This window comes from Oryctolagus cuniculus, chromosome 1 (assembly GCF_051225735.1).
Source record: "Oryctolagus cuniculus isolate XC-2025 breed Fujian yellow rabbit chromosome 1, ASM5122573v1, whole genome shotgun sequence".
Taxonomy (NCBI): Eukaryota; Metazoa; Chordata; class Mammalia; order Lagomorpha; family Leporidae; genus Oryctolagus; species Oryctolagus cuniculus.
In genome coordinates, this window is record NC_142867.1 from 179864065 (window position 1) to 179890521 (window position 26457).

At 41.6% G+C, this 26457-nt stretch overlaps 1 protein-coding gene and 1 long non-coding RNA gene across 16 annotated transcripts in view; one reads left to right on the forward strand and one right to left on the reverse strand.

Moving 5' to 3' along the window:
* Nucleotides 1-15568, reverse strand: part of BNC2 (basonuclin zinc finger protein 2) — a 455230-nt gene extending 439662 nt beyond the window's left edge. For 5 of the 15 annotated variants that reach the window (XM_070052561.2, XM_070052555.2, XM_089317450.1 and 2 more), the window contains exon 1: nt 15405-15568. In XM_070052561.2, the coding sequence (XP_069908662.1) occupies nt 15405-15407 (3 nt within the window). In that variant the 5' untranslated portion in view covers nt 15408-15568. The remainder of the gene's footprint in view (nt 1-15404) is intronic. The other 10 variants (XM_089317397.1, XM_089317384.1, XM_089317383.1 and 7 more) reach the window with 3 other exon arrangements.
* Nucleotides 15414-26457, forward strand: part of LOC149128776 (uncharacterized) — a 73700-nt gene continuing 62656 nt past the window's right edge. Inside the window, exons 1-3 of the long non-coding RNA XR_016215132.1 lie at nt 15414-15427; nt 15504-15620; nt 18947-19003. This is a non-coding gene — a long non-coding RNA (uncharacterized LOC149128776). The remainder of the gene's footprint in view (nt 15428-15503; nt 15621-18946; nt 19004-26457) is intronic.

A 26457-nucleotide genomic window follows, 5' to 3' on the forward strand; every position in this document is an offset into this window, starting at 1 on the left:
TTACAATTATGGAAAGGAGTTTGGACTTCACCTGCAGGTGTGATAAGAAGTCACTGGAGGGAGTTGAGATAAGCAGAGTATCTCTGTGGAGAGTAGTCTGGCTGTTGGGGGTGGGGAGAGGCAAGATTGGAGACAGTAGGCCAGTGAGAAGATACTGCAGTGCGCCAGAGCTGCTGTCTGCAGCAGGCTGATGGCAGCTGAGGCAGCAAGTGCATGCGGACCATCAGAAGACAGATCTCGCAGGGCTTGCCCAGCAGCTAAAGGGTGCAAGGCAAAGAGACAATAAAAAAAAATAGTCTGAAAAATCACAGTGAAAATGAATGCTGGGAAGCACCTAAAGATAAGTCTAATGACACTCATGTTTACCGACCCTCTGTTTCTCATGTATCTAATTATATTTTTCCCAGTGTTCCACATCTGTCGAATTTCTCCATTCTCTCCCCTATCATCTCTCACTGTGTTTTCAGTCTGGACACCTCCTGAAATTAAAATTTTAGGAGCTGGCATTGTGACATAGAGGGTTAAGTTGTCATGCCTTGTAACATCCCCTAACAGAGTAGTGGTTCTAGTCCCTGCTAATGTGCCAGTGAGTAGAAGACTTCTGCCTGGTCCAGCCCCAGCCATTTGGGGAGTGAATCAGCAGATGAAAGATTTCTTTCTCTCTCTCCCCCTCACAATCACTGACTTTCAAATAAGTAAAATAAATCTTTCAAAAAAATTAAAAATGTGGGGCCGGCGCTGTAGCACAGTGGGTTAAAGCCCCGGCCTGCAGTGCCAGCATCCCATATGGGCACTGGCTCAAGTCCTGGCTGCTCCTCTTCCAATCCAGCTCTCTGCTATGGCCTGGGAAAGCAGTAGAAAATGGCCCAATTCCTTGGGCCCCTGCACCTGTGTGGGAGACCCGGAAGAAGCTCCTGGCTCCTGGCTTCAAATCAGCTCAGTTTTGGCCATTGTGGTCATTTGGGGAGTGAACCAGCAGAATGGAAGACTTCTCTCTCTCTCTGGTTCTACCTCTCTCTCTGTAACTCTGTATTTCAAATAAATAAAATAATTCTTTTAAAAAAATTTAAAATGTACTACATTCTGTGTGTCTAAATAGTAAAATTCTCACATTAAGCACTGTACCATGAGTGCTCTGAAACAGAACGCATACACTGGAAATCTGGATAGAAGTATAAAATCCAGCACGAAACCCAGGAGACCAGGACAACAGGACACTCCCTGCTCCCTCGATTTCCATCTTTCTGGATGTTATCAAATGGATGCTCACAATCTTATCTTTCTACCTTCTCTTCCTGTAACAAATTCTCCTTAGATTAATGCATTTTAAAAGGAACAAAAGCCTGTCAGAAAAAAAAAAAAAACTAGTTGGGAAGCTTCTGGGATTAACCAATGTGAAACTGAATATACAGCTTTAACTTCCTGTCCCTTTTAGCATCCATGGAACAGTACAATATAAACAGTTGTTGACTATCACACAATGTGAAACACTACTGAGAATCATTAAGACCTAATCTTGACCTTAATTTTATAAGGGAGAAGAGAAGCCGAAAAGCAACTGAAGACATCTTCTACCACACAGAAAACAGATGCAGGAGTTAAATACATGCACACGTGCTCGTGCACACACACACACACACACACCTCTGTCAACTTCTAGAGCAGTTTGTCTCACTTATTTAAAAGATCAGTCTCAAATCAAAATATTTCTCTTTAAAGTACTTAATAACAGAAGATTTCTTTTAATAAGTAGCCACAAAGGCTTTTTTATTTAAAAAAAAAAAAAAAAGTACTCCCCCGGTTAAAAAGAAAGAAAAAAAGCTGTTGCCTTATCCTATGGCCTCCTGCCATTTTTACCTACCCATAAACAAAACATGCTATGTATAAGGTAGTAGCAGGAGGTATCCTCAAGATACTGAAAATGAGTGCAGTGAGACTGTCATCTGCATTACATGCACCAAAAATGAAAAAATCAGATGCAAAGTCACCTTCACGAGCAGCTCCCAGGACAGTTGTTTAATAATGGACTAAGAATACGAATATATGGAAAGAGAAAGGAATCTGTCAAGCAAATGGGAAATGGGAGGCAAAAAATAGCAGAAGTGGTAAACGCTGTCAAGTCTCCCAAGCCTGGCCCAGGGGCAAAGCACTTTATGCAAACACAGGCCAGTAAGGCGTTCCTCTGCAGCAGAAGGCCCTCAAGTACCCATCCCTACCCTCGTACTCTCTGCTCAGCTTCCGAACACATAAAGAAATGAGCAACTTTTGGTTCATACTTGACTCCCATTTCAAGGTGCCCTCAAAGCACAGAATGTGCTCATCTTGCCCGTACAAACACACGAGGGCTTCCCCCACACAAACACTGGCATATACACATATCAATGGCACCTGCACACACGCATGTGCAATCCCCACCTCAGTCAGTGAAGGAACCCCAGAAGGTCTGGTCTCTTTCAAAGGTACTTTGATGAAATTGGGTTTCTAGGCATATGAGACCTGAGGCAGACGGTAGCCTGCAGTTATTCCTTTGACACGAGTACCCTCCTGCCAATGGATGCTGTGCTCCTTAATGGTTACAGCTTCTATTTCATCTGTAATCCACCTAACAGTGACACATGTACCACAGAAGCTAAGTGCTTAATGCCTTCTTATTACCTAATATACTTAAAAGCTGTGTTAGACTTTGGAAAATGAAAGGAACTACAACTCCTAGGTCAAATGTACAGCTAAACTAACAATTTTAATAAACACTTTTTTTTATTTTTACCAAATCAATACACAATCATCTAATGTTGTTCCACTCAAATCTGCAACAAGTTATCCTACACATGGTAAGCAAACATTTATTTGCTGGCTGTTAACAGATTTATTAGTTTGCAATATGTGGATTTTAGAAATACTATTTGACAATAATACTGGTAAAGCATTCAGTGACACACTAAATATTCATCCATATATAAACACGTCTAAAACTATAAAAAAAAAAAAGTCCCGTATGTGCTGTGTTAAACCCATCCCCTCCCACCCTACTAAAAATTCAGCAAGCCATATGACTCAGCCTTCTATGTTCCATCATATGGAAGTTACAAACCACTGTATGTCATGGATACTCTGACACACATACACACAAACAAATTTCATAGATCTAATCACCATTGTTGCACAGAAATACTTGATGCCTGGCTGCTGTTTGGGGACAGAAGTAAAGCCGTGATGACCAACACAGACATAAACCCTGTATGTGAAAATGTTTCTTACAAAGAACACTGATGGGGTGAAAAATCTGGCTGATGTCCTGTAGAATCTCCAAGTTGAAAAAAATCTCTCTCTACTTTTTAATATCCTTTATAGTTAATACACTCTGAAGCAAAGTTAATATTTTAGTATCAAAAGACAGTTCAAACAAATAAGTTTTATTGCTAATCACCACTTTGAAGAGAAAAATCTGAACTTCATAGTAAATTTCCAAAGCGTATCTGTTAGCATACATATGAACTTGCCCAAGTCATTGGATGGTGGAATGTGTGATACAGGCAGATTAGACACCACAGGACACAGAATTGAGCAGCCTTTGTGTGGCTGTATTGTTCCAGTTAATAATATTCCTTATGTCCCCACACTATGTAAGGTATCAGTAACAGTACACATGATTTTGTCAGTCCTTATATGTAAAACGTATCAACAAGCAAACGTCAAAATATGAACAATTTTTGTTCCACATGAACAAATGTCTCATTTGGAATAACGGAATTTACATGTAAGTAAAAAACATGTATCTGGTAAAAATAAAATTTTCTACCATACTACTGTTTATAGATTTTAAATACACTACAGAATATTCAAAAGAGAATAAGAGGTAGATTCTCAAAATATGTCCGATATTATTTTTAAATTGGCTAATGTTTATATATGTAAACACATAGGAGGTTAAAAAAAAAAACCATACACTCTCCACCTGTAAATTTGATCAGTGCCTCATCTAATTAATAGTTGATGCCAGCTGAATAATGAAACTTTTGTGTAAGATAACTGGCAAAAGGCCAAAAGCAGTTAAGACAAGAATGGTCCATTAGAACAGCAGAAAAGCACTTTCTTAGATGGAAATAAACACAAGTGTAAGTCCTTATTAGCATGAATAAAGAGAAAATTAGAACTTTGAGGGAATAAATATTTCTTTGAATTCAACAATGATACAACATAATTGCTTCCAAATTAAGTTACCTTCCATTTGCTCTCAAGTTACTTAAATTCAACAAATGAAGTATTTTACAAATTTGCCAGGTAAAATGTAAATCAAGCTCAGGGTTCCAAACAAGCCATTCAAGAGTTGAGCACTGTTATTTATTTAAAACTGAACTGGACCAGTTATTTGGGGTTTGGAGATCATACAACAATTTTTAGTTTTATCTCTGCTGCTGTTTTTCTAATAGTGATGGATGTCTGAGTAGGCAAATTTTCTCAATAATGGTTTTTTTTTTCCCTTTCCTTTTGAGGTATTTATAAAACCAAAAACAATTATTTCTAGGTATTTAATTCTACCCTTCAGGGCATGAAGTGTGTCTGTTATCATACAGAACACCTAAAATGCTTTTAAACTGAATGATAATTAAGAAACATCAAAGTGAAACCCGGGTGTTTCACAGGGAACTAGGAGTTATCATCTTTTGGCTACCAAATGACATATTTCTTGTCCCCTGGAGTACCACCAAGAGGTTTTTACCTAAACAATAGAATGTACTTTCTTAACGGAGCCTTTACTCTCCTGAGGATCAGATAAATCTGGGCCTTAAAAGTAAACTGCTAAAGGCAATAAAAGCAAGAATAGACAAAGGAAACTGCGTCAAACTTAAATACTTCTGTACAGCAAGAGCAAAGGAGGCCATCAACAGAATGAAGGGATAACTTTCAAGACAGAAGAAACTATATGTTAATCATATTTCTCATAAGATATTAATATCTGCAATATATCAAACTCCTATAACTCAACAAGAACAAAATTACAATGATTTAAAAATGACAAAGGATTTGAACATATATTTCCCCAAAGAATTAAGACAAGCAGTCAACAACCAGATGAAAATATGTTCAATATCACTAATCACCAAGTAAAAGCAACCCAAAACAAGGAGCTATCACCTCACACCTGCAAGGATGGCTATTATAAAAAAAAAACAAGTGTTCATGAGGATGTAGAGAAATAGGAACATTTATGCACTGTTGGTAGAAATGTTAAATGCTACAACTGCTATAGGAAGTTCCTCAAAATATTAAAAAGTGAACTATCATATGATCCAGCAATACTACTTCTGGGTATTTATCAAAAAAAAAAAAAAATCTAAAGCAGAGGGAGGTAGCAGTTAAGACACTGATTGGAACACCTGCATCCCTTTGAGTCTGAGTCTCAGCCCCATCTGGATTTCAGTTTCCTGCTAACACGCACACTGGGAGGCAGCAGGTGACAGCTGAAGTACTTGGGACCTTCTATCCACATGGGAGACCTGGATCGAGTACCAGGCTCCTGGCTTTGATACTGCACAGTATTCACTATTGAGGGCATCTGGGAAGTAAACCAGTCCGGAACAGCTATATGTTTCTATCTCTATCTCTCTCTGCCTTTGAAATTAAAAAAAATGTTTTAAACGAATTGGACACAATCTTTTTTTAATGGTTTATTTCATTTGAAGACAAAGTTATAGAAAGAAGTAGACTAAGAAAGAGAGGGCTTCCGTCCACTGGTTCACTCCCCAAATGGCTGCAACAGCAGGAGCTGTGCCAATCCAAAGCCAGGAGCCAGGAGCTTCTTCCAAGTCTCCCATGTGGGTGCAGGGACCCAAGGATTTGTGCCACCTCTGCTACTTTGCCAGGCACATTACAAAAGAGCTGGATTGGAAGTAGAGCAGCCACACTCAAACTGGCACCCATATGGGATGCTGGTGCTGTAGGCCAGGGCTTTATCCTGCTGTGCCACAGCACTGGTCCCTGAATGCAGGACCTTAAAAGTGTATTTGCATACCCACGTTCATAGCAGCATTATTCACAGCAGCCAAGATGTGAAAGCAACCTGAGTGTTCATCTACAAATGAAGGGATAAAGAAAATATGGTATATATACACAACAGGATACCATTCAGCCTTTAAAAAGGAATCTTGTGATATGCCAAAAACATGGATGAACCTTGAAGACATGCTAAGTGAAATAAGCCACCACAGACACATACCACAGATATTTTATGATTCCACTTGCATGAGCTATCTGTAGTATACCTTATTTCTACAACTAATTAATTTTCGGGCAGGGTACCAAGGTAATTCAGTGGAAAAATAATTATCTTTTCAACAAATGGTTTTCAAAACAGATATCCACATTCAAACGAGTGAAGTTGGTTCCCTACCTCATACTACATACAAAAGTTAACCCAAATAGACCAAAGATCTATGAAGCTGCTTGGTAGGAGCTCACACTGTAAGACACTTAGAGGGAAACACAAGGGTAAATCTTCATGACCTTATGCTAGACAACAGTTTGATAGAGAGCATAACAAAACCACAAACAAAAGAAAAAGATGGACATCATCAAAATTTAAAACTTGCATGCTTCCAAAGACACCATCTAAAAAGTAAAGCAAAACAAAATACTCTACAGGAGAAAATATTTGTAAATCTTAAATCTAATAAATGTCTTGTATCCAAACTATATCGTGTTCTTACAATTCAATAATAAAGACAACCCAATGAAAAATGGGCTCTGTTACACAAAGAAGATATACAAATAGCCAATAAGCACATGAAAAGTTGTTCACTATCACCAGACATCATGGAAATACAAATCAAAATCACTAGAAGATACTCCTTCATAGCCACTGAGATGGTTAAAATTGACAGTAACAAGGGTTGCACAGGATGTGGAGAGATTGAAGAATCAAACAATCAGTGAGAATGCTAAATGCTGTTGTTGCCTTGGAACACAATTTAGTAGTTCCCCCCAACTGTTAAAGATAGAATTGCAATATGACCCAGCAATCCTACTCTTGGGTATACATCCAAGAGACATGAAAACGTACAATCACAGAAAAGTCATTCACAAATGCTCACAGCAAACAATGCTCTCTCCCTGCCAAAAAGCTGTAAACAACCCAAAATCCATGAACTGATGAATCAACAGTGATATATTTACATACCTATACAATGGAATACTGAGTACTAATACACTTTTTTTAATTTGAAAGGCAGAGAGAAACAGACACAGAGCATTCATCCATTGGTTTACTCCCCAAATCCCTATAACAGCCAGGTCTGGGCCAGGCCAAAACCAGGAGGCAGAAACTCAATCCAGGTCTCCAATATGAGTGGCCAGGCCCAATTACTTGAGCCATCACTGTTGACTGCCAGGGTCTGCATTAGCAGAAAAGCTGGAGTCGGGAGCTGGAGATGGGTATCAAACCCAACTTCTCCAAACATGGAATTCCTTAGCCCCTTAGCCAAACTGGCTGTCCCTTACTGTACACATTAAAGGAGTGAATTGTGTGATGTTGAGAATTAACATTTAATAAAAACTGCTATGATTATATAATTGTATCACAAAAAATATGAACTATCCCAACTGGAAATTAACTAAGAAATAATTGAACTCATCTGTTTTATCACTGAGGGATAGAGGTTTTGAAACGTAGGGTAATCACATGGGGCCTGTTCCTTCACTCATGACGTTCTCACTCCTGAACAGGCAATGGTACAACTGCCTACCAGGGCAGAGTTGGACAGCTTGTACCAAGACACTGACTGGATACGGACTGTATCAGGAGACTTGTAGTAGCAGCTACTGCTATATAGTCCTTTCTCTATTACCACTTAGCCGTGGCCTAGTTCACCTAGTTTTAGGGAGCCTGGGAGGGGAAAGGTCAAAATTTTAACTCTGATCCTCACAAGTCCCTCTTGCCTCTTCTATTACCCTAAGGCAAACCAAAACAAATGGAAGTAGGACTACAAGAATAAAGAAAGTTAAGAGGCTTCTACTTTGTCACTGGGAAGGCCACCAGGTCAGATGATCAAGGCAGATCCACCTCAACACAACTTACACAGCAAGGCTGCTCAACAGCCAAGGGACTGCGGCATGGTCCCAGGCTGCCTAGGCACTTAGCTGTCAATTATTCAATCTATGCTTCCCCAGAGAGATGTATCACACTTGAGGGAAAGGGACAGAACAGCTCTCTCTTTCCACAGAGTCAACTTAGCCCATTAATTCTTTCACAAGACACCATGATGGCTGACTAGAGAAAATTTCAAGTATAACTACTAAAAAATTAGTCTTGGCTAAGAAGAAAAAAAAAAAAGGTAGGGTCAGGTAAAGTAACATTATAGGCATTTGGTGATGTCACAAATACATTTAAATAGCCATCAGAGGGTACCAATGAGTTTAGAGAATAAACATTATTTAAATTATGAAAATAAAAACATTTTATTCATCCATGGTACAAAGATTTATTTTCCTAGTTAGAAAAATAAACTTTTGGTAAAGAGAGATGAAAGTATCATTTCTATTCAAATGTTTTGAGAATTCTTAAAAGTAATTCTATTACCACTCTGAGATGTTGAAGTAATAGTTTGCAAGCTGAAATCTGTATTTGTATTTATTGTTTGAAAATGATCCGCTGATACCCTTTTTCTCCTTTGCATCAAGACAGCTAGGAAAATACATCTCCAAAGAACCAAAGTAAAAATACCAGTCTAAGCTAGGGGAAAACATAGCATAAAAAAATTCATAGGCTACATTATTTTTGTATAGGTTGAAAAAATATGAAATGTATTTTAGTTCTTTTCGAGATATGTAAAAATTAAGATAGATTGCTAATAGATCTATTCATATACATGATCCAATCATTACAAAAAAAAAAATACTTCCAATGTACTAATCACCAGAAGTACTGCTTTTGTCCTGAGATTAAAAAAAAGAAAAGAAAAGAAGACTTTGCATTGCTGTCAATCGTATTCAATTTTCCCCTCAGATGAAGTTTAGATGAAAACAATGTGACTGACAAGCTCCGCACAGGCAAATCTTGGCAACCCTCAACTCTGTCTATCTCCTTGGCCTGTTAAGCAAAATTCCTTCACAAACTGTTGGTCTCTGCAATAACTCCTACAAAGCTCATTACTGCCAGCGTCGGCCTATCCCCCATGTTGTGCATTTATCCCTGGGATGCATATCAACATGTGGCACATGTCCTTGACATGCACAGAAGAGCTGCACCACGGGACAGCAGCATGCACCACAATAGTGTCGACTCTCACTTCTTTATGGTTGCTGGGATGTAACCGAGAAATCTAATAACTGTGACAGTGGGGCCTTTCGGTTTTTCCTTGCCTTTGCAGACAGTGAAGCTGCACAGACACTAATGAAAGGTTAAATGAATAGGAATAGTTGACAAGAGGTACAATAAAGAAGGAGCTTGGTAATCCACAGACACTGAGCAGAGATCCTTGGCTCAAGCAGAGAAAGGACAGCACATCGTCGAGTCACAATATTTAAAACAGCTTGCTATACACAGAGGCTTTTGTGTCTGGGTACACGTCTGGCTTTGGACTAAAAAAAAAAAAAAGATACTGAAAAGGAATTTCAGCATGGGGCACTTTGGCAAATGTAAGGTCATAATAAGAGAAAAATGTTTTGTGTGGGTTGTTACATCTTTGTACCAAACACAAAAAAAGCAGGGACTATGAACTCATGAACCTCAAGTTACAAGACAATGCTGTACATTTTGACAACTATTAAATACTGTATCTAGAAGCCTGGCCTGATGCAGCTTCCCACTGGTAAGATATACATCCAGTGACTCAGTCAGCAGTTCTACATTCTGCCTCCCTTTGTGGAAGAATTACTAATACTCATCTTATTAGAGTTTTACAGTCAAGCTCTAGTCTTTAGTGAACATGCTCTGTTACAAATACAACCAAAATTCTCAATCATCTACTCATTGCAAAACTTCCCAGCAATTACTGTAAAGGAGGCTGAATTTACCATGCAAGCAATTTATTAAGTGCAGGCAAACTTTTCATAACATAATTCCAACATAATTCCAAGTGACTACAACTGTGAAATGACCTCCGCTAAAAACGCTAAAAATTCTTAATTATTGAACTTTGTGTGTGTGTGTGTGTGTGTGTGTTGGAAGGGGGGACTGTCCTCACTATGCCTTGAGAGAAGTTTATAATCCTTGGGGAAGTGATTTTAAATTATTATAGTAAAACAATGTAAATCACTCAGGAAAAAAAAAATAAAAACGCTCCAGAATGTTAAGGGGGAAACAGAGGAAAAAGAACAAAATTGACACTGTAATATATAGACAACTTTCTTTAAAAGAAAAAAGTTACGACTCTGCTGCAGCAAACTTTAAAATGATATCTGTACTAACATTCTGAAGTGTACGCATGAGTTAGAACATAGGTTCACAACAAATGGTAAAAGCATACTGAGAACATGTTTTAAAACAAGGGAGGCTCTTTGGACAGCCAAATTAAATTACAGTTGAACTCTAGAGTGTACTGAGGGTTCTAATAAGCAACAAATAAAGACTATTACTGGATAGCGACATAATGAGCGCTACTGTGCAAGAGATTTAAAAAAAGACAAATCTAGGGAGTTTATCTCAGTGGATTATATTATTTACTTAAATGGTAAATAAGTTTGTCCAAAGTAATGCTCCTAAAAACTAGCATATAAATATTAAAGAGCAATTATGACCCTGACTCTGATATAAACAAATCACAAATTTTAGTGAAAAGGCTGATAAACATGAAATTAAATGGAAAATCTCAGCATAATGAAAAATCTCAAACATAATATTAATTCTTTTTACATTTAACTTATTTATGGATTCCTAATATATCAGCTTTATAAATGGTTAATTATTTATGCTTATAACAGGAAGCACTTATTTTAAAAGTGCTTTTGATCCCAAATATCCAGTGTATGTGGTACTATTCAAAATCCTTGTTTTCAGAACAAGAGTTGTCATGAGTGGACTGAAAACAGGGATGGGAATTTACTTCTCATGGGACTGCAAGGCTGGCTGCCTAACATGAGGCTAACTCCTTCAGTTGACAAAACAAACACCAGTCAGGTAAACTGAAACATTTAAAATATATTTGGTTGCCTTTTGCTTGATCTTCACATCACTTGGATAGTAGAACCCTAGAAAGCTCAGAGGGAGCCCTGACTGCTCTTGCACAAAGTTCTGTTGCTTCTTCACAGACTTAAACACAAAAACAAAAACATAATCGCACGTCCAAGCCTAAACACTAAGCCAGTATTCATTACCTACTCTTTTTGTGCAGGATTCTGATTGCTAGAGTACACTTTTTTTTTTTTAAACATTAAGTATATCTAGTGAAATCATGAGGCTCCCTCTAGCTCTTCAGAGAGGAGGTTACTAACCAGCGATCCTATATAATTCCCATCCAACAAGAAAGATTGGAGCAGACTGCCTCCCCTTCCACAAGAAAGGTTGTTTTCAACTCTGTTTCTTGTCAGGATGTGGATGGTAAATGAGACCACTGCTAAGGAATTCAGAAAGCACTGCTCCTTACATCATGCATCAGGTTAAGAATTTATTAATTGCTTCCAACCTAAGCTTTCTAGGCAAAATTCTATGGAGAGACTAATGTCTAAACTATATGTACATTCTCAACTTAGTTTTACCCACCTTGTCTAAAATTAATTCTAACCTCAAAAAACAAATTGTAAACATCCACAGAAATTCAAACTTGTGATCTCGGTTCTAAGGGCCTACAGTAAATGCAGAATCTCAAAAATAAGTGAAGGAAAAAAATTACACATTATGAGCAGTGTATCTCTGGAATCCATGTAAAGCAGAGATGCTGATGGTAACTTGTAGAAAACATTTTCACGTACCATAATATTTATATACAACACTGGTAATGACTTTTTTATTGTTTAATCTTTTCTGAATTCAGTATTGGATATCTGGGGTTTGTAGTTATTTAGAAGACTATAAATAATACAGTTGAAGTATGCCATTGATAGTTAGTCCATCTTCCAATAGCCATAAAAGCCACAGAGTCGAAAGGCAAATCACTTCAAACAAGTGAATGTGAACAATGCTAAATCGAACTCCTTACAGTCACTAAGGCCATCTTTCAAATATTTAAGGAATATTTAAAACAGTGCTGAATGTTAACTCTAAAATTAAAAGCAAAGGAAACCACTAACTTCAAGTCATCACCTATTTTGGACTCCCTTAATATAAGAAATATTCCCAGGCACAACAACAAAAAGAACAGCTCCCTCTACCCCCCTCACCCCCACCCCTTTTTGAGGCAGTGTCCAATTTCTTCTTTTCTGAACAGCTGTATTATCCAACTTAAGTTGCTCTGCTAATTTCAGTCCCACAAGGACTAACTTGGAAGGCAAAAAAATACAAGAAAAGATCAATTTGCTGGGAAAGATCAAATGAGAAAACTGTGGGGACAGCACCAGGTCAGCGTGTGGAGAACTAAGCAGACCTGTTCTTCATTAACTGCAGCTCTCTGGGGATGTCACACACTACCTGTCCGTGGGCTTTATTGAACCGCCTAACCCGCCTCTCTGTTCCATTCTTCTGGGCCCAAGTGAATCATATCCTGCTGCTGACAAGTTAGCAGGGGACTGCGGCTGCAACATGAAAGTACTTTTCTTTCTTGTCTAAATCAGGCAGATTTCTGAAAAGACGACACAGCATTGACTCGTGACATGGCAAGATGAAACGAGAGGTCTGGGCCGGTCTTGGAGCTGTGCAGATAAAAGTAATCAAATGACACTCCTGGAATGCAAATTGGCATTCTTGACTGCAGCAATTGCACAACCATGAAACATCCCTGACAGCAAGCAAGATTAGGACAAAATGTTATGTAAAGCACTGAACTCAAAAACTCTCACTTGAAAATTCAAACTGTAACACTTACATTTTAATATAGCAATAGTCAGCTCTGCTTTTGTCTGCTTCTTTTTGGAATCACACAGCCCTGCTGCCTGACAGATATTGTACAACTCAGGTGAAAGAGGGAAAAAAAAAATCAGACATCAGGAATGCTAATACTGCTATTAATATTTCCTTAATATTTATTTTCAAAACCACGTGGGGGTGGATTCTTAGTCACAGTTTTACATGCAAATACTACCCAACTCAACACTCTCAAGGGGCTTGGGGGGGGGGGGGAGACCGTTTCATACCTTTCTCACAAGATACTCCAAATAAAGTTCACATTCACACTCGCTATTACTTCCCTCAGGTGAAGATACTCCTGGTACTTTGGTAAAGTAATTAGCAATCTGGATTTTAAATACACTGCTCTCCGGGAACAGAAAGACTAGCTACCCCTAAGAACTTCATTAAGACTGAACAACCTAAATGAAACAGCTACAAATATAATAGGAAACACAGATACCCGCTAAAGGTTCACAAGGGATTTTTTTTTTTTGGGTGATTCCAAAGGGTAAAGGAAGTTCTAATAACTTGTACAAGGTCTCGCTACTCAAGTACATCTTCAGACCAGACACAGTAAGTAGCCCTGCCAGAAATAAATTCCCCACTTAAAGCATGTATGTACGTGCACGCTAACATCTGAAACTGCAGAATTCACAGCAGCGAATGACAAACGGGCTGAGCTACTGTTCAAAGTGATTAGCACAGGGGCATAGATGTGTAGACAAATACTACTGCAGGCGAGGGGGAAAGGAAGAAAAATACTACCTACAACCAGCCTTTACAGCGTTCTGGCGTAAAACGCCGTTAGAAGGGCATTTCTGAAGCTCTCAGCAGATATATTGAGTATTTTGTTTTGATGTGTCTCTTATATACAGGTTCCAACCACTGCAACTGTCCACGAAGTACATAAAAAATAATAAAACAGGCCACTTTCTGCCACTTTAATCCTGGGTACACAGGATTATTTTATGATGTCTTTTTACATCACTCTTACAACAGCTTGACTCTAGGGTAAATGGGAACCATCATAAATCGCACTGCTGCTTTCAAAACCACTTTAATTTCTGTCAGCCTTACTGTAACCACAGTCCTGGGCGCATGCTATTGTGTGTGAGTGTGTGTGTGTGTGTGAGTGTGTGCGTGTGTGTGCGCGCGCGCCTGCGTTTGACAGTCGCATTCTCCTATACTCCCGTTGTGACTTTGATCACTGAAACAAGAGATGTCACATTAGGGGAAGGGAAGCGGGGAGGGGAGAACGCCACCCCGTTATTACCCTTCTCCTTCCATGCTCCGTCTCCACGAGAAACACGCTCCAAGCAGATGCCCAAGTGGGGCTAACAATAGCAACTGGGTGGAAGCGAACTCAAAAGGAAGGGAGTGGTCAAGCCCCACTTCTAACAAATCACTTCCCCGAAAGCGGACAGCGCGGCGCGTCCGCGCTCCCTTCCTCGCTGCAGAGAAGCCGCTCCGCGTCCAGGGCTGCGTCCGAGCCTGCTTCGCAAAACCATCCCATTCCCTCCACCTTTCGCACTTGGAACTTTTTAAAAAATCTCAGCCTCACTTCACCGAGGATTTCACCTACTTTTGTTTTGTAGGGTGTTTTTTTCCCCCCGCTCTTAAGCCCTTTCGCCCTCATTCTGCCCCCTCCCCGAGCCCCCAATCCCACTCTGCAGCCAGTGCGTTAAGTAAAACAAATTGGTTTCCTCAGAACTGCACTTCGGAAGGGTCTTTCGGTACCTCCAGGGTTGCTCTGGCCGCCCTGCGCTATATGCACATTCTGCCTAAGACCTGCAGGAGCGGTGCCTACATCCCCGCGGACGAAGCGGGGTCCCGAGCGTGCGGGAGACCAGTGGGGGCGAGTAGGCGGGCCGGGGGTACCCGGCAACGGTGCCCCACGCGGCACAGCGCCCCTGTGCGCCCTGGCACCCATGTCCCGCCGCCGGCCGCTCGGTCGCAGGCAAGTTGTGAAAGTTCCCGCGGGTCCCCGCCGCTCTCCTCTGCGCCGCCAGCTCCTTGCTGCGCTCCACTCATCCCCCGCGTCCCTTCCATCGCGTCCGCCCGGGGCTCGGCCCCCCCACCCCGGAGCCTCCCGCTCGCCAGCGGCTCACCTTGGCTCGGACGCCGCCCGAAGGGGCCACCCTGGGCGACCCTCCCAACCCCCGCCCCTCCATACACACACACCCTCCCACCTGGAGCTCGCCGCGGAAACTTGGGGCCAAGTTTAGGGGAGGATTTCGGGAGCACAGCAGGGGCCAGGTTGGACTGGTGTGGGGAGGTCTCCTGCCTCTGCTGCCTGCCCTCCCAGGCGCCCCCCGCCACGGGACTGGAGGAAAACGCAAGCCCCCGGCGGCCCCGGGGGTGCTCGGGCGGCCGGGGTCACTCCTGGCGGAGTCTAGAATAAAGGGGAAGGAGGGTGGAAACTTCTTACCATCTCGGCATGCTGGTTGTCAAGTGCAGCCCCCGCCTCTTGGTCTCCTCTTAGCGGCCGCGCCTGGACCAGCCCCTCGGCCGCCGCTCGCTCCTTCAGTCTCGGCCTTGCTCGCCCTCCCCCTCCCGATTTCCTCCGGGCCGCCGCGCTCGCCGCCTCCGCCTCTCCCCGCCCGCCCGCCCGCGCGCGCCCTCGCCGCGGCCCCTCAGCGCTCAGGTGACTGATTTACACCCGCGCCCAGGGTCGCCCTCGCTCCCCACGTCCCAGCCTGCGTACTTCCCCCGCGGCTCCTCCGGACCAGGGGAGGGGAAAAAAAAAAAAAAAAGGAACGGACTGTCCCAGGAGGGGGCTGCTCCGGGCGGTGTGTGTGTGTGTGTGTGTGTGAAGGGGGGTGGCCGGCGGCGAGGTGACGCGGGGCGTCTCTGCAAGCCCCGCAAGTTCTCCCTCTCCCTGCAAAACTGCCGCGACTACAATGTTGCTTCCCTTTTGCAAAGTAGAAGTCCGCTTGCTCTGTTGTTGTTTGTGCTCGGCGTGCGAGGGGTTTCGCGAAGGAGGATGTCTATGTCTCCCTCCCCCCACCCTGTTACTCTTTTTTTTTTTTTTTGGCCCTTTCTGGGGGATGGAAAAACAACTTTAGCGCCCCCCGGGGGGTGCGGGCGTGGAGGTGGAAGAGGTGGCCGCTAGCGCCCAGCTGTCAAAAAAAAAAAAAAATGGGGGAGAGAGGCAAGCCCGGGAGAGGAGGCTGCGAAACGCCGAGGAAAGGGCGCGAACTTTACCCAGACTGCGGCGAGCCGCGGCAGCCCTTTCCTTTTCGGGCGCTCGCCTGTCGCCGTCCCCCTGGGCCAGTTCCTCCTCCCCTCCCCGTCCCCGGACCCGCCGCCTCCCGCGTGCGCGCCGCGGCCGCCCGGCGCCCCTCGCCCCTCGGAGCCCAGGTCCTGCGCGCGCCGCCGGGGAGAAGGCGAGGGGCGCCGGGGCAAACCCCGGGGACCCCCACGCAGGACAAGGGCGAGCTGGGAGAAGAGGCCAAAAGTTGCGCGCAGCTGGGGGAAAAAAAAAGTTTCTGGTGGCGGCGTGTTTAGTGCCGGCCCAGACGCCGGCTTGCGGCGAGGGCTTCCTTCCCCTTTCCCTGGTGTGGGCCGCGGGCCTCAGGCTGGAGCCGGCGGGAGGGAGGAAGCAGGCTGCCGCCCCTGCGGGCGCCCGCGGGGACAGCACGGTCACAGCTGTGGGCGACTCGGCCGACCCGCGTCGCCCTGCCCCGCAGACACAGGAAAGCGGGTTGCAGGCTCCCAGCGCACACGCCGGCAGCTGAAGGACATTTCTTAAATGCAGGCAAAACATGCTCCCCGGCCGAAGGGTGGTGGGGCGGGGAGCGGGGGACTTTATCATCATCATCATCTTTCGAACGTCCACTTTGTGCCAAAAACATCTCCGCGTCGTGCAGATTGATCATAGCTAGAGCAAACTTTCTGCTTATCTGACACGGGAGGAAGGCACAGGTTTCTAGCGTACTCCCTGAGCGCTAAGAAATCAGAATCGGCGAAGATTTGCTTGGCAGAACAACAGGTTTGGTTACCGGTTCCTACTGAAGAGAAAGTCTCGCCCCTTCCCTTCTCTCCTCCCCAAGCAGAGAGAGAGACTGCTTAATTGCATTCAGAGGTCAGAATTAAATTCCTTTGAAAATATGTAGCCTTGGAATTACAGACTTATTTTCTTTGATGCGCGATCTGGTCTTAAGTTTAATATAAATTTTCACAATTGTCAACTTTTCAAAATATTTCGAGGGCCGTGACTAACTAGGTCCCAAGTAGCCACAGCTGCCTTAAAAATGTGATTGGGCTTATTATTCACAGGGCTCCAGCTTTTTACAACGGGGCCACCACACCTGCAGTTCTGTATTACTGATTAGGTCCAAATTCCTGACACTTTCTAGGCCCTTTCAAAGCAAATTTCAAGTCATATCTGCATTTGTGGATTCCATGCATCACTTTTTTGCAGTGCAAAAAATTTGCCTGGTAAACACTTCTCTCGTGGTAAATACCTTGGAGTTCAAGGCACACAGTTCGTCTGGAGATTTCCTATGGGAATACTATTACTTCTCTCACTAGAGCATGAATCAAAGTATAGACTGGCTAGCTAACGACCATCCATATGTGTTTAAATGCATGTTATCAAAGAAGGCTCATCTTTAAATTATTTGATTAAGGTGTGGGGCATGTTCTCTTATTCTCTAAACATAACTGTAACATCATCCTATGGTTTGTAGAAACTGATTACACAAGGGATAATGATGACCAAATGTTCGTTCTGAGCAACTGAAGATAGTCGCAAGAACGCTCCAGAAATGAGCCAAGTTCCGATGTGTTTTCCTGTATCTGGGAAAAATGAGAAACGCTAGTTGCTAATTTCAGAGTCATTACCCACACAAATCCATTCACACACTTACCGCTTTGGACAAGTGACAGGCTAGAAGTTGCCAAACAATTGTATTCACACAGTGCATTTTTGGCTGCACACCTACACTGGCCAACATGAAGAAGTTATTCCACATCAAGTAACCTGTAATTTACATTCCCCTGATTGGTTCCAGATTTGTCCGTTTTTGATGTTAGCATACAAACAATTTGTGAGGCAAGACATATCTATTTGGGGTCCCCTTGCCTTTCTAGAGAGTCATTATTATGAAGATGGGGAATGTATTCAGCTAAAGATCATTACCTTGCAGAAGGTGGAAGAATTTGCAGGAAGAAACAAAGCCCAGCATGGAAGAAAAATCCATCTTTTTTTTTTTCTAGTGGATTTCAATGGCAATTGTAATAAAATCTTAAGTCCCTTTGTGTCCTGCAAGACCTCAATGTTCTACACCTGCCCAAGTCTTTAAACTATTTCAATTCCACTTACTTATTCTCTGGTGAATCTCACTCGAGCCACACTGACTTTCTTTGTTTTTCTAACTTGCCAAGCTGCTTCTTCCTCTTTGCCCCTCTTCTACCTGGAATGTTCTCCCCTATTTTCCAGTGATTCCTTCATATCATTCGTAGCTCAGTTCTAACTTCCTTCTGCAGACTGTAATTAAAGTGGCTCTTTGCCTATCATCCAGAACTTAATTCTTCATATTCCTTCTGAATATCTGAAATTGGTTTGTTGGTCTACGGGCTGTTGTTACTTTTCTTCAATTAAAATGTAAGCCCCACAAGGGTAAGAAGCATATCCACCTTATTCTCTTAGTTTTGGCCCATGTAAATACCAGGCACAAAATAAAACCATAAAATTTGGCTCGAATTAGAAATGTCAAAATCATCACCCTGTGTTACTGATCTGATGACCACATGACCAAACAAGTTCCCTCTAGGAATGTAGAAGAAAGAGTCTGTTCTCTTGTGAGACGCAGCCAACACCACTGATGTGATCCTGAAAGTGTGGTCTGAACCCCCACGTGAGGGTTCCAGAGACTGTTGTTAAGAGCTCTATGAAGTCAGAACTTTTTGTATTTTGATACTGGGAAGTTATTTGGCATTCTCACTCACAGTCTCTCGTTTGCACAGGCGCTTTCCAAAGACAATGTGGTATGTGCTATCACAACAGATTGAATGCAGAAGCAGGTAGGAGAATCCATCTCTCTTTATTATAAGTTAGAGATGTGCCCGGATGTGGAAATCAGTGTCACTCCTCTCACTAAATGCTTGTTTTGGAAAAGAGGTTTTCATTTGAAAATGTGTGTATGTACTCATTTCCTATCACTGCTATAATGACAAAGAACATAATTTTTTTTTTTTTTAATTCTGGAGGTCAGAGTTCAGAAAAAGGTTTCACTAAAATAGTCAAGGCCTGCATTCCTTCCTGGGGACACTAGGGGAAAATCTACTCCCTTATCTTATCCACTCCTCAACTCCCATTCCTTGGCTTGTGGTCCCTTCAGAGCCTGCACAAACCAGATGTGTCTTTCCCTAACTACATCACTGACACTGACTCTTCTGCTGCGTCTGTCTTTCAGTTCTAACTACCCTTGTGAGCGTCCCATTGAGCCTATGTGGATAATCTGGAATAGTCTATCCATCTCAAAATCTTTAATCACATCTGCATATTTACGGATTCCAGGAATTACGATGTGGACCATGATGAGGGGCCCATGATGGGTTTAATATTGTTATTTTAAATGAATTTACATTTTTAAAATTTCAGTTTGTTTCTGATGCAGGAAATATGCATGGTTATTGACTAAATAAACCAAGGCTCTGTGCAGTGGTTAACCTGGACAATAGCTACTATCCTTTCTTCCACACCTCAAGTTCACTAAATTGGTTCAGACTGGCTGGAGGGGCCCTCTTCTCCTTTGCTGAGGTTGGCTTCAGAATTGTGTGACTGAGCTCCAGGGGATGAAGGCAGAGGGGAAGTCAATGGAGAGACTTCTGGGGAAGATTATTTTACTTATTAAAGCAAAGAAAAAGGTTGACAAGATATAAGTTGTCCCTCTTCTGCTGTGGATGTTAGGATGTGAGAATGTGGTACCTGAAACAGCTGCATTCATCTTGTGACCAGGAAGGAACCCACACACCTGGGTAAGCACAGGCAGTGAGCACCTGCGCTCCTAATGGTGTTACTGGCTTTCTGAATTAACTGACCCCTAGATGGCCTGGACCTTCTTGTTATGTGTTATAATCAATCCCTTTTTGTTTAGGCCACTTTGAGCTTGCATTTCTGTTACTTGCAGCTTAAACCTTCCTAAATATTAGAGAGAAATGGTATAACTAGTTAAAGGTTCTGTGGAGGAATTCTCCACTATCATTTCACATGAAATGTATATTTCCCCCAAATCCTGAGAAAAGATCTTTGAAGAAATCAGTAAAATGGGAAAAAGAATAATTACCCTGTGAGAATGAGAACTTAATCAATCAACATAAAGACATTACAATAAACACAAGCAAGGAATGCTGGCACAGAGTTGAAATGGTGACATTTCCAGAACTGGTTGCACTCTTATCACTTAATGTTGTATATAGTTGTGCCATGTTATAAATCTGTGTACCTGATCTTGTCAGCTGCTACTGATGAGGCATTCTTGCAAATTAAATACATAGAAGCTTATTTGCATAATAGATTATATACAAATCCTATGGGTAGTATTCCTTGAAATAACATGTTCTGGAAACAAAAGAAGTTCTCAAATTGATGATTTCAACACATGATTTGCTAACCTTGCAAGGAGATCCTGAATGTTATCTTATTCAATAACTACTCAATAAATTCAAGTAGACTGCAGTTCTTTGGAGGGGGAGGGTGGAGAACCTGCATTTTTAGAAAGCAATTCAATTTCAGTATCAAAACCAAAAGAAAAGCTGAAAAAATATTTTCATCATTAAAAAGATGACACGCAGGTGTCTAGTTTTGTAGTGAAGACACTTGCATCCCAACTAGACTGCCTGGGTTTGATACCTGGCTCTGTGTTCTCCATCTTATTCCAGCTTCCCGTTTATGTAGATTCTGGGAAGCAGTGATGATGGCTCAAATAGTTGGGTTCTTACCATTCATATGGGAGACCTGTACTGAGTTCCTGGCTCCTGGTTTCAGCCTTGACCAACCCGTAGCTGTTGTGGCCATTTGGGTAGAACAACAGATGGGAGTACAAACTTGCTCTTGCTCTTTCTCTCTTTCAAATAAAAAAGAATTAAAAGATGAGTTTATGTGAAGCAACATAGACAAAGAAGTTCAACCTGAGGATGCTTTCAGACTCAAAAATTTGACCAATGTCACCAAAAAAAGAAAAAAAAATATTTTCTACATGTGGAATCTTCATCATGAAAGCAAAATCAATATTTTTGGGGCAATTGATATTTTCTAAGTTTAAAATTTCATTTGAACAATGATAACCTTTAAATATTAAATACTTGTAGTTCAAGCTTATAATTTTAAAATGTGTTTTATTTGGCATTGATGTTACATTAATGTTACATATCTTTTAGTGTTCTCTATAGTTAAATATCTTCATCAAGTAGAGTTAATTTTTAAATGTTATTAAGACATATAATCTTGTCATTTGGGTTCAAATACTAATAAACCATACATTGATTATTTATTATTTTTGTAGAAAACTTCTGAGATACTATATATCTCTATGTTATGCTTTAAATAGAGTTTTCTTTACCAAGACTCAAGTTGAGGCTTAGTTCCTCAGGGTCAAGGTGTTGAGAGGTAGTAGAACCTTAAACAGGTAATTAGGTCATATGGACTGCACCCTCATTGGTTGATTAATGTATTTACCTCCAGAGTAGGTTGTTATAAAACATGCCTGCCCTCTCCCCTCACTCAATCCAACTTATGCCTTGTTTTCACACATGTGCTTGCTTCCCTTGTCTTTCTTTTCTGTTCTTAAAGAAATTAGATTTATTAAAAAATTATTTGAGAGACAGAAGTATTACCCACTGGCTCACTTTCCAAATGTCTTCAAAAGTGGCTGGGTGGGAGAGGGCCGGGAGCAAAACTGGGAGCCGAGACCCCAATTCAGACCTCCCATGTGAGAAACAAGAGCATAATCGCTGAAGCTGTCAACACTGCTACCTTCCGGGGTCCACAACAGGAGTAAGCCAAAGTCCAGAGCCAGAGGAAGGTGTTGAACCAAGGCACTCTGACATGGTTTGCAGGCATCCTGACCAGCAGCTTAATTGCTAGGCCAAAGGCCCACTGCATACTTTTTCCTGACACACAATGATGCAGCATGAGGCCCTCACCAGATGTAGCCACCCTATGTTGAACTTCCCAGCCTTCAGAAGCATAATCCAAAACCAACCTCTTTTCTTTATAAATTATCCACCCTCGGGTATTCTGTTATAGCAGCAGAAAATGGACTAAAAATGATTCACTACTTATGAAAATGATCACTCATAATAATTATTGAAAAATACATAAGTGAAGTGTTATGAAAAATAACATTTTAAAAGATTTATTTATTTGAAAGGCAGAATTACACAGAGAGAGGAGAGACAGAGAGAGAGAGGTCTTCCGTCCGATGGTTCACTCCCCAGATGCCGCAACGGCCAGAGCTGCACCGATCTGAAGCAAGGGGCCAGGAGCTTCTTCCCGGTCTCCCACGTAGGTGCAAGGGCCCAAGGACTTGGGCCAACTTCTACTGCTATCCCAGGCCATAGCAGAGAGCTGGATTGGAAGAGGAGCAGGGACTAGAACTGGCACCCATATGGGATGCCATCGTTTCAGGCCAGGCGTTAACCCTCTGTGCCACAGCACCGGCCCTGAAAAATAAAATTATTTAGGGAATCCTCAAAAATTCTGTTTTTTCATTTCCAAATCTAAAGATTAATATTTGTCAATAATTTGAAAACATTTGATTAGTCTGTGTCATGTTCACTATTTAAAACTTTTCACACCTTGGGGCTGTGTTATGGCGTAGAGGGTTAAGCTGCCACCTTAGATACCAGCATTTCATATGGGCACTAGTTCAAGTCTTGGTTGTTCCACTTCCAATCCAGCTCCTTGCTGATGTGCCTGGGATAGCAGCAGAGAATGGCCCAAGTGCCTGTGCCCATGCACCCACAGAGACCTGTGAGAAGCTCCTGGCTCCTAGCTTCAATCTGGCTTAGCCTTGGCCATTGCAGCCATTTAAGGAGTAAACCAGCAGATGAAAGATCTCTCTTTCTTTGTCTCTCCTCTCTCTGTAACTCTGCCTTAAAATAAATAAATAAGTCTTTAAAAATAAAATTTTCACACCCTAATATATTTTTAAAATCTGCAATATTTTATGGTTATCAATTAATCATTTTATAGTTCAGTAATACTGGCTCAAATCCCACTCTCTGATTTGCAATGCATTTGATATTGCTGATCTTTCAAATGCACTCCTCTCTTGTGGTTTTTTTCTTACTTGCCTATGCTGGCTCTTTCCTTCATCACCTCCCTTCCCTACCACTTCATACTTCTTACACACATGAAGTCAGAGTTGCCCAAATGGTCAAATCTCCAGTTTGGCTCCTTTATTTTAATTATGGTCTTCAAGGCAGAAACAGTCCAACTACAACCTGAACTCCATATCCACATCTGTTTGCCCCAAATTCTAGCCTTTAGTTTATATTGACTAAATGGGTCTTCCTAATTGAAAGTAGCTCTGGATCTCAAGCTGAACCTGATACTGAAGCCAACGATAAACTCTCCCAAATTTCTCTTATCCACTTCCCTTTTTCTGTCTTTACTGTTCTCCCACTCATTCAAGAGAAAACCTTGTAGTCAACTGAATCATCTTTTCCTTGCCTTCATCTCCCAAATCAGTTCCTAAACCACGGAGAAGCTCCTTCAGTGTATCCCTCACATGCATCCATTGCCATTTCATACCTATGGCACCATCCATTCAGGTAAATCACTGCAATAGTGTTTCAGTTATACTCCTATGTCCACCTTCCACCACCATTCTAATCCATCTGCTGCTAGACTTTAGTTTTTTCAATTCTGTTTTTATCATGTGACCCTCTTCTGCTTAAAAAGGACCTAAATAAATAAATCTTCAGTCTTGCTCTGAGTTCTAACATGTTGACATAAATGGTAACATCTCACCTTTTCCCAACCTCTGTACCTAGTGTGGTGGCTAACTAACAGTTTGTTCCCTAGGTTTTTTGTTGAATGAGTGACACCTTGTCTGTAGAGTGGTTTCCTCATCTCTAGTAGGAACTCACTGCTCTGCTTGGATAGGCTTCCCTGCAAACATGCAAACATGCATAAGCACTTCTAGATTTTTCTCTTGACTCTCCAACTCAATGCATCTCCTTCCTCTCTACCTGTCTGGGCCAGTATGCCACCACTTTCAAGGGTGAATTGAAGCCACTCAGGAAAAGCAGCACAATGGCATTAAGACCCTTTATGATTATAGCTAAAATTTCCTGAATAACTACTATATGTCAAGTTCTTTATCATTTTTTACAAGTATTATCAAATCTTTTCAACAAACTTTAGAGTTAAGCATTGGCATCATGATACATGAGAGAGAGAGCAGCTGTAAAACTTGACAGTCTTGCCAGAGCACATATACAGCAGGTAAGTGTTAAGGCAAATATTGCTTCCCAAGACTGCCCCCAGTCTTTAAATCCCAGCCATTTTTTCATGACTTGGGTCACATCCCACATTTTTCATGGAGATTTCTGTAATTTCTGTAGTGCTCTACAGCATTTATAACCTGGATCATTGACTCATCACCTGCTCACACACTGCTGAGTATCTGTGGTGGTTTTATGTGTGTCTGTCTTATCTCTCTAATGAGAAAGTCAGCTCTTTGAGGGCGGAGATACTATGAATTGCACATTTCTCAACTCCCCTCTGTCCCTGGTAGGGTGAGAAGCTCATAAACAAAGAAGGGTTTAATGAAACAGTTTATGAAAGCAAAAGTCCAGCTCTTAGACATGAAATAATTTCATATGAAAAACATTTCTGTGGGATTTAACATCCCCTCATCGTAGATTACAAGGTAGTATGTGGTTATGATAAATTTTCATTTCAGTTGTATCTGAGCATGCAAACATTGGCACCAGGCTCATTTCTGTTTGCTTTGTTTCTGTTGCATGCTGTTTTGATATGCTAATACATCAGTCATATACTTGTGTCTTCTCAAGTAGAAAGGCCTCTTAAAGGCCCCATTTTTACAGAGTTATGTGTATGATTGCAGTGTAATTGTGTCTAACAGAGTCCTCCTTATATATTTCTCCATCTCCTGTATTCGCTGCCCTTATATCACCAAATTACCTTGCATCTACCAAGAAAATATATATCTCAGTTATATGCCACATAATTTATGCTCCATCCAAACATAAGTGTTTAACTCTTGCCCCGAGAATTCTTAGAAAATGTCCTAGGTGAATTAAATTCTAGGGTACCCGTGCTTATCCTTAACTTATGACTGAGATGTCATACACCACTCTGTTTTCCCTTATATATGCAAAGGTTTTCATTATTTTGCTAGACTAATTCTATTAATTTTTATACTTTATCTCCCCAAAAAGATGTAAGAGTCTTATTTATTGTAGTAAAATTCTCCAAAATTATCAAAGTTAAATACTTTAAATTAGAACTTTCTCGCAGGAAGTAACTTGTACATAAGTGCATTCACCAACAAGTGCCAAGGCTGATGGCTGTTTTGATAAAGTGGAAGAGGTTAGAATGTTGTAGGGCTTTAGGCTGGAGGCTGCATTTAAAACAAAGTTTCTCTAGGGATGATCCTATTTTACTTCAGACTGAGCTATGGGATCTTCAGGGAACCAAAATAAATAGGAGCAAACATAATACTGGGTAGCTATAAAGCACTGAAGTTTTCTCGTTCCATTTTTTCAACAACCCTATAAGGGATTTCCATTTTACAGATGAAGAATTTAAAGCTCAGAGAGATTAGCTAACTTAACAAAGGCCACATGGCACGAAAATAGACAACCCAAGACTCTAGCGTAAGCTACTAATTCCTATGTCAATGATTTGTCCACTATATGTACGTGGACTCACTGACCATGCATCACTCTCATGACCTCTGACTCTTACATCACCAAAGACTTTGGGCAAGTTCCCATCACTTTGTTATGTAGTACTAATATACACCCTGGCCCCCAAATAGGCCTGAGCATGTGTTTGACCCTCTGTCTACTTAACACGTGCTAGTATTATGTGCACTATGTCCTTTTCCAAACGTAGCTTTATGGTATGGTTCTTTATTCTCCTTTGATTTCTAGATTTATACTGGAGAAATAAAACTTATGTTTATGTAACTTCAAACTAGGTTAACACTCTTTCCTCCCAACAATTTTAGTGAGTATTGACAGTATTATTATTTAAGAATTTCATTGAGAAGTGCCTTTTGGCATGGCAGGCAAAAGCAATCTGGTGGCTTTGTGTGATTGCTGTTCACACTTGGTAATGAATAAATGCTGTTGGCTCTTTCGGAGGAGTCAGAAGGGAGTCATTGGTTTACTAGAGATGTGGCCTGAAAACACCAAGCCAGCTCATCCGAGCTGCTGATCTCGTGCCCTTCCTCTGGCAAACCATGTGTCGGATGTGGTAGGAAAAAAAATCTCCCTTT